The sequence below is a fragment of the Rhinoraja longicauda genome, chromosome 18, assembly GCF_053455715.1.
Source record: "Rhinoraja longicauda isolate Sanriku21f chromosome 18, sRhiLon1.1, whole genome shotgun sequence".
NCBI classification, from domain to species: domain Eukaryota; kingdom Metazoa; phylum Chordata; class Chondrichthyes; order Rajiformes; family Arhynchobatidae; genus Rhinoraja; species Rhinoraja longicauda.
In genome coordinates this window covers 14078291-14089878 of record NC_135970.1, presented here as the reverse complement: position 1 = coordinate 14089878, position 11588 = coordinate 14078291, and the positions used below count along the sequence as shown (strand labels likewise).

The 11588-nt window shown below is 43.9% G+C and overlaps 1 protein-coding gene across 1 annotated transcript in view; it reads right to left on the bottom strand.

The window, feature by feature from the left end:
* Positions 1-297: 297 nt before the first annotated feature.
* Positions 298-11588, bottom strand: part of LOC144602257 (testis-specific serine kinase substrate-like) — a 34591-nt gene continuing 23300 nt past the window's right edge. The window contains exons 7-10 of the mRNA XM_078415131.1: positions 7875-8033; positions 4603-4738; positions 2745-2869; positions 298-444 (exon numbers count right to left, since the gene is read on the bottom strand). Coding sequence (XP_078271257.1) covers positions 303-444; positions 2745-2869; positions 4603-4738; positions 7875-8033 — 562 coding nt within the window. The 3' untranslated portion in view covers positions 298-302. The remainder of the gene's footprint in view (positions 445-2744; positions 2870-4602; positions 4739-7874; positions 8034-11588) is intronic.

The window sequence follows — 11588 nt, the reverse complement described above, 5'->3', positions numbered from 1 at the left end:
GGCATGGCCATGGTGGGCCGACAGGCCTGTTTCCATGCTGTATCTCTGAACTAGACTAAACTAAGCAATTAATGTTACCATTATTATAAAACGCATCAATTAAGCCGGTTATCTATGACAGAATTTATTGCAGGTAATTATCTGACCTTGGAAATTAAACTATAAAGAGCAATGATACTTCAATGCCGTCCAGTGGATTTTACACAAGCAGGCTTCAATCTGCGGGATGGAGACAGAAATCCTAGATTTCCTTGTTGAGGTTTATTTCCAGTGGGCTTATTAATCTCCCGAGGGTTCAGCAGTCAGCTCCTCTGCACTGAGGACACGGTGAAGCTGCTTTTTTTATCTTGTAAAGGATGACTAGTCCCCTGGCTGAGCTCTTGGACGCGATCACATATTTCACAAATTTTACGGAAGATGTCTTCGGTGTTGGACTTTTTAAAACTTGGTTGAATAAGGGATGGGAAAGCGGGAGGAGAGAGCAGAGGTTTAAGATTAATGGCGGCTAGGTACTGTTATAAATAAAACAACAGAAAACATTAGCCCAGTTTTTATTTCTAGGACATATCTAGGTGTTCAGCATTGAGAATGCTCATTTACAGCATTATATTGGCACCCGAGAAAAAAAGACTCAAAGTGCTGGAGTAACTCCGCGGGTCAGACAGCATCTCTGGAGAACATGGATAGGTGACGTCGCACGTCAGGAGCCTTCCTCAAACTAATTGTAAGGTGGAGTTGGGGGAAAGAAAGCTGGGAGGGAGGAGTCTGGATAACATTTGGCAGGGAATAGGTAAACGCAGGCGAGGGGGGGTTCTAATGGGCAGATGGCCCAAAGGCTCATCGCACAGTGTAACTGAGAGGGAGCCGAACACGTTGGACAAGAGGAACAAGGGCCGGTGGGGAGGGTGAAACAGGGTAATGCTTCCAGCGTCTGCAAGGTCTACTGCAGGAGGTGCTACGGGACATAAAGATGGGCAGATGAGGAGTGGGACTTCGCTCACGGGAACTGCTCCAGTACATCGAGTGTGCGGGCTGACCGTACTTTGTATTTTGAATAATGGTGCCAAAAATATGCCATGTGCAATACATCAGCATGTGTAATCTATGCAAAACGGATTTTACTGTGCAGCTGCATTTGTGACAAATATAACACCCTTGAAACATTTTTTTAAAAAAGCTGGTTGAAACAAAGGCCAGCTGTTACAGCAGAAGGTGTGAGGCAGGTGGATTGAAGTGTTGCAAAATGTGTAGCCAGAGGAAGGAATGTAGGAGGAGGGAGATAGAGAGGCGAGAAATAGGTGTGAGTCCAGGTGGGGAACTGGGGATGTGGGGGAGAAAGGGGTTGGTTGGGGGGGGTGGGGGGATGTTGGAGATGGCCTAAAATTGGAAAATTCAATGTTCATACCGTTGGGTTGTAATCTCCCCAAGCGGAATATATGCTGCTGTTCCTCCAGTTTGCCAATCCTTCTTCAGACTCCAATGTAATGAATGCACCACACGGTATGATCTTGGCACATTGTTGCTCCTGACACTGCTGTTTAGTTGGGGGTTACTGCTGTAAATAAAGGATGTTCTGTACAGATCCCTCTCCGCCAAGTCACGTGTGCTTACAGCAACACAAAGAAACCCATGGATAATACAATATGTAAGCGGTTTCCAAAATGTGCAGAATTTAGCAGGAGAATACCCAACTGTGTTCTGATTAAATGCCGTAATATTTTGGTCTCAAGCTGGCAACCTGCCCTCGAGTGGCTAAATGGAGAACTAATTATACATCTGCAGAAGAATATGACACGGTAAATTGTAACTGAATAGAACTCTACCTATCAATAGACAATAGACAATAGACAATAGGTGCAGGAGTAGGCCATTTGGCCCTTCGAGCCAGCACCGCCATTCAATATGATCATGGCTGATCATTCTCAATCAGTACCCCGTTCCTGCCTTCTCCCCATACCCCCTGACTCCGCTATCCTTAAGAGCTCTATCTAGCTCTCTCTTGAATGCATTCAGAGAATTGGCCTCCACTGCCTTCTGAGGCAGAGAATTCTACAGATTCACAACTCTCTGACTGAAAAAGTTTTTCCTCATCTCCGTTCTAAATGGCCTACCCCTTATCAATTCTGTCTTCCCCATATTCTCTTCGTAATCAGTGAGCGGTTTAATATCGTAAAGTCAATGAATGAAATGCACAAATGCTTTTCTTTTAGGAGCTAATTAATTATACTAATGTGCCTCAGCCGACATTATCAAACCCTGCTTGATCCATCCACAAGGGGGCAGACCTGTGCAGAAGGGGGCGATTTTGCAACCATTGAACCAGATGAGGTGAATTGTGGCACAGGAGCCTGCAGATGCTGGAATCTGGAGCAAAAAAGCAAACTGCTGGAGGAATTCAGCGGGTTAGCCAGCACCCGTGCAGACAGAGGAACGCTCAACGCTTTGCGTCGGTATTCTGCATCAGGAGAGGGTCCCCAACAGAGGATCTCGAAAAGGGAGTATTTGGAGACAAGACTTGGTTGTGGACTTGGTCAGTTTCCTGCTGACCAATACCCCTTGAGTTGGTTCACAAATATGAAGAACAGGTATTGTGTTGAGATTGTATTTCATCAAAGAAGGGTGTGAGAAAACGAAACCATTTTTTGTTAACAGTAAGCAGCAGGTATGAAGTAACCTAGAACCTATAGGTAGCTAGAGCGTTCAGGATAACGATCGATTGCCTGACCACACTCCATGGTGCATACCTTTCAGATGACTGTTCACCGAACAAATGCGTCTGTAGCTGCATTATTTCATCTCTGATGAGACGAGTTTCATATTCCATGCTGCAGCAGCGAAAATGTTCCTGGTGCAGCTGGTGACGCAAGTCCTATGGGTGATCACAGAATCAGAGAATGGTTATTGCACAGAAGAAGGCTATTTGGGCCCTCATGACCCTGCCAGCCATTTACAAGAGCAACTCTCCATAAACTCTTCTCCACAGCCTATCAAGCTTTCCTTCTCCATATGTCTATCCTTGTACCAGTTCCAAGGGCACTGTGGAACCCACCTCCACAACTGGGGGGGGGGGCGTGCATTCCACACACTGCACAGATAGCCCTTCCTTTTCCTCTCTCTCCAGTTCTCCGACCAGTCTGACTGTCTCCGATTACATTTTATCTCTTGTTTGCTTTGTTGTTACCTTCTCCCAGCTAACAATGGTCTATTCTATTTTCCTTGATCTCTATTGTCTCATTTTCACACCTTGCACTTCCTTATCTATGTATCTCCCTCTCCCCCTGACTCAGTCTGAAGAAGGGTCTCGACCCAAAACTTCACCCATTCCTTCTGCTGAGTTACTCCAGCATTTTGTGTCCATCTTCAGTTTAAACCAGCATCTGCAGTTCCTTCCTATATATAGATCTTTCCTCATGCTGTTCTTAATTCTTTCATTTAATCCTGTGACCTGTAGTCATCAACTCCTCACCAAAAGGAACAACTTCTCATCCACTGGGACCCCTCATCATTTTCTACATGTTCTATAAACCACATGAAATCGCAGAGAGTTGTAAATGTAGTCCAGCCCAACTCACGGACTAGACACCCCATTGTTGACTGCATCTGCCTCGGGAAGGCAGCCAGCATAATCAAGGACCTTTCCAACCCCAGTCGTTCCTTCTTCTCCCTGCTCTCGTTGGGCAGAAGATACAGAAGCTTGAAAACATGTGTCGTCAGAACAGGGGAAGAACAATTTCTTCCCCTCCGTTATCAGGCTTCTACACGGTCCTTGCATAGGCTCGGGTACAGCCTAATTCTCTTCTACCTTATTGTGGACATAAGACTTTGTCTATGGAACTGTTATGCTGCAATGCTGAGAACTATATTCTACACTCTGTTCCCTTTCCTTCGCTCTACCTATTGTACTTGGAATTGGTTTGATTTGCCAATTGTAAAGACAAAAGAAAATGATTTAAATAATGCTCATGACAAAACCTTTCTGGCTGATTTAATTCAACACATTTGATTTGTACTTTGGCCATTCACCAGCCTTAAGCAAGCTTCCGTGTTCATAATTTATAGACTATTTTGTCTTTAATAAATAAGAAAGAAAAGCTTCAGTATTTAGAGCCATGGCCAGACCTACCTGGACAATTGATCTTTTTTCTATTTTTCTTGATCTCTATTGTCTCATTTTTGTCTATTGTCTATTTTCACACGAGTTACTCCTGCATTTTGTGTCTATCTTTGGATGAATGTATAGGTCAGTCATGAGCTAACTCACAGCACCAGAAACCCGCGTTCAATCCTGACCTTGGCTGCTGTCTGTGCGGAGTTTGCACGTTCTCCCTGTTACCACATAGGTCTGCTCCGGATGCTCCAGTTTCCTCCCACAACCCAAAGACATATGGGTTCACAGGTTAATTGGCCTCTAAATTGTTGTCCATAGTGCAAGAGAAAGTGGGATAACACGAAACTAGTGTAAATGGGTGATCGTTGGTTGGGGTGGACTCGGTGGGCCAAGGGGCCTGTTTCCATGCTATGTCTGTAAAACTAAAACTGAATGGTGGGAAAGGCTCAAGGGGCAGAATTGTCTCTCTCTCCTGCCACCCCTGCTATTCCTACCTCAACTTTTTGCCTCCAGCTCTTCACTTCCTTATAGGTACTGTCCTCCATGCGGTGAATTTCCTCTGCTATCGAGGATGTCGACTTTTTCAGAACCTGCTGCACCGCCTCTGCACTGAAACAGCATTCAAGGACACTAGCAAGACAGGGGAGAATGGAACCAATGTAAACAAGGGCTGGCTTGGAAGATGTGCCCTCGGTCCAAAAGCTCAGAAAAACATGATAGAATTACAGAATTAAAATGATAGAAAGGCAATAGTGATATAAAAACAATTAACAACGGAAGGGTCTCAGAGTCACACAAGAGAAACAGGCCCTTCGGACCGACTTGTCCATGCTAACCCCGATGCCCATCTAAGAGAGATGTAATGCTGAGTCCCGATAAGGCGCTGGTAAGGCCGCATTTAGAATATTGTGAGCAATTTGGGCACCAAATCTGAGGACGGATGTGCTGGCTCTGGAGAGGGTCCAGAGGAGGTTTACAAGAATGATCCCAGGAATGATTAGGTTAACCTATGAAGTGTGTTTGTCAGCATTGGGCCTGTACTTGCTGGAGTTTAGAAGAATGAGGGGGAGACCAAATTGAAACATACAGAATAGTGAAAGGCTTGAATAGAGTGGATGTGGAGAGGATGTTAACACAAGTGGGAGAGTCTAGGACTGGAGGTCAGAGCCTCAGAATTAAAAGACGTTCTTTTAGGAAGGAGATGAGGAGAAATTTATTTAGTCAGAGGGTAGTGAATCTATGAAATTCTTTGCCACAGAAGGCTGTGGAGGCGGTCAGTATATATTTTTAAGGGAGAGAGATAGATTCTTGATTCGTACAGGTGTCGGAGGTTATGGGGAGAAGGCAGGAGAATGGGGGTAGGAGGGAGAAATAGATCAGCCATGATTGAATGGAGGAATAGACTTGATGGGCCGAATGGCCTAATTCTAATTCTACTCCTATCACTTATGACCTTATGATCTTAAGCCCTGTCAGGGATAAGGCTATGGCCTATGGTTTCCTGCTTTCTGTCCCACTCCTTTCTTTAAGAGTGATACTACCTTTCCAATTCTGTGGAACTTTTCCATGAACCAGGGAATTTGGGATGATAGTAATGAATGCATCCATTTTGACTGCAGCCACACATGTTAAAACGTAGGCCAACAAATCCAGTGGACTTATCAACCAATCATCAGCCCCAATAGTTTTCTTTGTACATTTTCCTCAGTGATAGAGATGGCTTTAAGATTCTCCTTTCTTATAGCCATTAATTAATTATTATTGCAATGCTTTGGTGTTGTACTGTAACTAATTATACTACATACTACTTATTTAGAACTGCTTTCATTTCACTACCTTCTGTTATTAATTCCTCACTCTCATCCTCCAAGGAACCAACCTGAGCTATTCTCTTATTTTATACACCTGAAGAAGCTCCTACTATATATTCTTACATTATTTGCCAGTTTACCCTGAAACTCTTTCTTCTGCATATTTCATATTATTTTCCTCTCAATTTCCTCTTTAAAAGTTTCCCAATCCTGCAGCTTTTTATGTTTTTTTAATTTCAGTTTGATGTCATCCCTAAAATCCCTTAGTTTGCCTGGACTGTACATACTTCTGTAGAGCCATTCTTTCCCATCAGAATACACCTTTGTTGCGATTTATGAAACATCTCTGTCAAGGGTCTGGAAGAAAGATAGGCACAAAATACTGGAGCAACTCAGCGGGTCAGGCAGCATCTCTGGAGAAAAGGAATAGATGATGTTTCAGATCAGAACCCTTCTTTAGACTGAAGGTAAGGGGGGGGGGGGGTGGAATGGAATGGGAGGTAGGAAAAGGCCAGAACAAATCAGGGCTGGCAACAGATGACCAAGGAAGGGTAAAGCCAATATTGGATCATTGTTGGCTGGGGAAGAGGTGATAACTAAAGGATACAGGGATGCGAACAGTGCAACTTGGGTGGAGGAGGGGAGGGGGAGGGGGAGGGGGGGGAGGGGGGAGTAAAGAAATGCAGGGGTTACTGGAGATTAGAAAAAAATCAACGTTCATACTGCTGCATTGTAAGCTGCCCAAAATATGAGGTGCTGTTCCTCCAATTTGCATGTGGCCTAACTCCGGCAGTGGAGGTGGCCCAGGACAGAAAGGTCAGCATGGGAATGGGAAGGGGTGTCAAAATGTTTGGCAACCGGGAAATCGTGTAGGCCTAGGCAGACGGAGCATGTGTTCAGCGAAATGATCGCCCAGTCTGCGCTTGGTCTCGCCGCTATATAGGAGCCCAAATCGAGAACAATGGATACAGGAGATGAGGTTGATGGATTCTGCAGGTGAACCTCTGCCTCACCTGAAAAGACTGTTGGGGTCCCTGGATGGAGTGGAGGGAGGAGGTATAGGGACAGGTGTTGTATCTCCTGCGGTTGCAGGAAAACGTTCCTGGGGAGGGGTTTGTTTGGGTGGGAAGGGATGTGTAAACATGGGAGTTGCAGAGGGAACGGTCTCTGCAGAAAGGGGTGGAGATGGGAAGATGTGACTAGTGGTGGGATCCCATTGGAGGTGGTGAAAATGTTGGGGATGGTGTCATACGTGATGGCTGATGGGGTGAAAGGTGAGGACTAGGGGGAGTCTCTCCCTGTTGCAACTGGGGGAGGGGGAGCAACAACAGAACTATAGGATACAGAGACACATATGAGGGCCTCATTTGTGATAGAAGAGGGGACACCTCATTCCCTAAAGAATGAGGGCATCTCAAGATGTCCTGGTGTGGAGCACCTCATCTTGGGAGCAGATGCAGTGGAGATGGAGGAATTGGGAGGAGGGATAGAGTCTATGCAAGAGGCAGCGTGGGAAGAAGGGTGGTCGTCTGGCACAGTAGGGTTCCTCCTGTCCCAGAATCATTCCCAGGCTTTTTTCCGTACCATTTCCAGCTGAATGACATCCTTCCTATAACTAGGCAAGCAGAACAGTACTGCAAATGTGGTGTTCACTATTGATGTGTACAGTTGCAACGTGACTTCCCAACTCCTGTTCTCAATACACTGACTGATGAAGGCATGCTTGATTAATATCTTCCCCATTCTGTTTCCCTGTGTCACCACTTTCAATTATCTTTGTACCTACACACCTATGTTTCTCCACTTAGAGATTGCCATGAATCAAACACATTGTGTATTGATACCAATCAAAATTCCTCCAGGTATAATTTGGGTAACATTATTAATATTTTGCAGAAAATCAAGACATAGTGCATTTCAATTGCTCTGCTTTGTACCCTTACGTTCATACTTACTTTCCACTCTGTGGCTTGGTCAGTAAGTAACTACTTTTCTGACTCAGGTCATTGGCTCTGTGTAGTTCAACCAAAATAGCTTCTAAAAGTGATTGAATTCCCGTGAGGTCATTGGTGTCCGATGCAATTTTTGATATAGCATCAGAAGATTCATTCATGCTGAAAGAAAATTGGTTGAAAGCACTTGGTTAGCTTCTGGTTCCGACGTACATGGGAGTGTACTAAAGAGTATACTGGACTTAGTGTTTCTGATGTACCCTGTTAGCACAGAGGCTGCAAAGATTTAATAAAGTTCTAATCTCATTTGCAGGGAGGGAGAACATTTTAATTTCAGCTGGAAGCAGCAAATAGAAAGCCCACAGAGGAGTCCAGGAAGAGGGAACATTATCGTAAAGCTCAAGGTCGGTCATTCAAGCTAGATGGTAGAAATACTCTCTCCAAAGAATGGGAACTCCCCAATTCTGAAGCTGTAACAGAGGTAGAAAGGTTTGTTGAAGCTGCAAGAGGTAGAAAGGTTTGGTTATGTTAGGCAAGTACATTGAGGATAATTTAGTTTCGTTTCGTTTAGCTTAGTTTAGAGATACAGCATAGAAACAGGCCCTTCAACCCTGTTCTATGTTATCCTACTTTTGCGTCCAGTCCCAACACACTCGGGACAATATTACAGTGGCCAATTAACCTACACAGTGGCGCGGCAGTAGAGGTACTGTCTAATGGCACCAGAGATCCTGGTTCGATCCCGACTACGGGTGCTGTCTGTGCAGAGATTGTACGTTCTCCCTGTGATTTCTCTATGGGCTCTCTCCGGGTGCTTGGGTTTTCTGCCATTATTGGTCCGAGTGTGCAGGATAGTGCCAGTGTACAGGGTAATCACTGGTTGGCGCAAACTCGGTGGGCCGAAGGGCCTGTTTCCGCACTGTATCTCTAAAGTCTAAAGCTAGTGGGATAGAAAATACAGTGGAAGAGAACATAACAAATGAATGTGCAATCAGTGACCAACAGTGCAAATGTGATCACACGAGTGAACTGTGATCACACGAGTGAACTGTGCACCAGATGACCATCCATCGATAACTAACGATGACTTGAGAACTACACAAGCTATGCAATCATTAATGAAGAGGTTCCAGGGAATTTGGAGATTGATGAAGTGATTGGACTTGTAAATCTGGTATAGCTGGTTCATTGTAATTGTTTCCTCTCTCTTTCTTTTCAAATTCAAACAACAGTCCTGAATGCAAATATTCCCCTCAAAGCCACTGTAGGAATGTTTGAAGAAATCTGTGTTCTACAACAAGAGCCTCCTCAAAACTGGGCATTGAAGCTGAACAATGTTTGATGTCAAGCTTGAGTACCTTCTACCAAGTTCTGCCTGATAGGTATGTAATCATCTACAATCTTGGTGGCACAATCAGTGTGAAGATTTGCTCCAATATTTCTATTGCTTTATCTGAAGAAGTGTATCGCACTACGTTGCTGCTCATTAATGAGATTTTGCTGTCTCTATGTGGCATATTTCCCTTTTCACATAATAACAATATGCAGTTTGCAGCCACATCTGTGCTAATTTCAAGGTTTTGATCATCAGAGCTGTCTTGAAATTGCCGGTTATTCTTCCTTTTTTTCCTACCATTTTTTGCTATTTTAAGTACATACTTTGTGGTCCTCATTTACTTCAAGATGCATCAAGTACCTCTCTCTGATTGCTTATTAGATGCCTTGTCTTGCTGCTGGGACATCTATGCGCTGATTTTGTCGAAAACATGAATCATTTTCTTGTTTTGTAGCAAGACACTGTGAGTCCCATTGTCATGCGATTAGTACCACATGTGGTGCTAAACAGATGCAGAGAGCTGAATGGCTGACAATGTTGGCAAATCTTTCCTCTAAAACCACCCGCGCTATCTATTGAATCAGGCCTGATGAAGGAAATGCTGCTATTACTTGCAGGAAGATGTTAAACATGTGTATTTATATCCTGAACTGATGGAAACACTGGTGCATTTATAGATGACGTTTCCGTGGCAACGGTCAAAAGTGAGATTGTGTACATTGAAGAGTTTTGCATGGAAATACTTATTTGCATGCTCACGGAAACATGAATTCCCTCGGGCACTGTCTGGGATCACCCAAACGTACAGTGTCAGCACTAATTCGTAAATTTAGTTATATAATTATTGATCATTTCTTCAGGCTTCAGGCTGCAAATGCCACATTTATTGCTCTCAAAGACCTCTGGATCGTGCTTGATCAAACTGACCGTAGAACTGCATTTCAACGGTTTCACTGAAATGGTTTCCCAACTCTTCACCTTTTTAGGAATCAGCTTCCACTGTGTCGTTCTGAGTTTAGTTTATTGTCATGTGTACAGTGAATAGCTTTTGTTGCATACTAACCAGTCAGCTGAAAGATAATACATGATTACAATCGAGCCATCCAGTGTACAGATACACGATAAAGGGAATAACGTGAATAACGTTTAGTGCAAGTCCAATAAAGTCCGATCAAAGATAGCCTAAGGGTCTATAAGGTAAATAGTAGTTCAGGACTACTCTCTAATTGTTGGTAGGATGGTTCAGTTGCCTAATAACAACTGGGAAGAAACTATTCCTGAATCTGGAGATGTGCGTTTTCACACCTCTATATCTTTTGCCCAATGGGAGAGGGGAGAAGAGGGAGTGGCCGGGGTGTGATTTGTCCTTGATTATGCTGCTGGCCTTGCCGAGGCAGCGTGAGGTGTAAATGGAGTAAATGGAAGGGAGGTTGGTTTGTGTGATGGTCTGGGCTACGTCCACAATTCTCTGCAATTTCTTGCTATCTTGGATGGAGCTGTTCCCACTGTTCCCAAACCATGCTGTGATGCATCCTGAGTATGTACTTAAAATAGCAAAAATGGTAGAAAAAAAAGGAAGAATAACCGGCAATTTCAAGACAGCTCTGATGACCAAAACCTTGAAATGAGCACAGATGTGGCTGCAAACTACATATTGCTTTCTACATTCAAGGTGATTATCACAACAATGAGCACTGGTTCTTATAGTTAACTGGTTCATTTTCATCCCATTCATTTCAAGATCAGTATACTGCACTCAGAGCTGCACTGTTTAATATATAATCTGAGACACTCCAGCCAGTCAGGCCAGGTTATTCAGGCAGATTCCGGCTTTTGGATTTGTCTTACATGATTGGCAGAAAATACTTCACTTGGCTCAGTTTTAAAATTTGTATCAATTTCTTGTTAACTTGCATATAACCCCCATATGGAGATTCGTTCCAATGACGGTTCAGAAAAATGTTGAATAACTCTGTAGACTTACTAACTCTAGACAGAATAAAACAAAATGGAAGATTGATCAGTGAAAGGACCATAATTTAGATGACTCACTTTCAAATGATAACAATCAACTTTAGGTGCTAATTACACCCTGTTGCACCATTCACTAAATATATCACTCAGCGCTGTCTCAGTGTGACATCCATGCAATTAAGGGAATTGCAAATCAGGGACTTGGGGAGACTGAGGGTGGGAACACATTTCATAACCCACTTCATCTTCCATGTTGCTGACTTAAACTTCAATTGTAAAAATGGACACTTGATAGGTTGGCGGCCACGTGCTCCTTAGCTGGGATCTTGGTTAAAACAGTGTCCCCATCCCAATGGGGCCCCCAGTATTCTCGGCCTTCCTGCTTTTGCTGGGCAAGAATGGCAGCA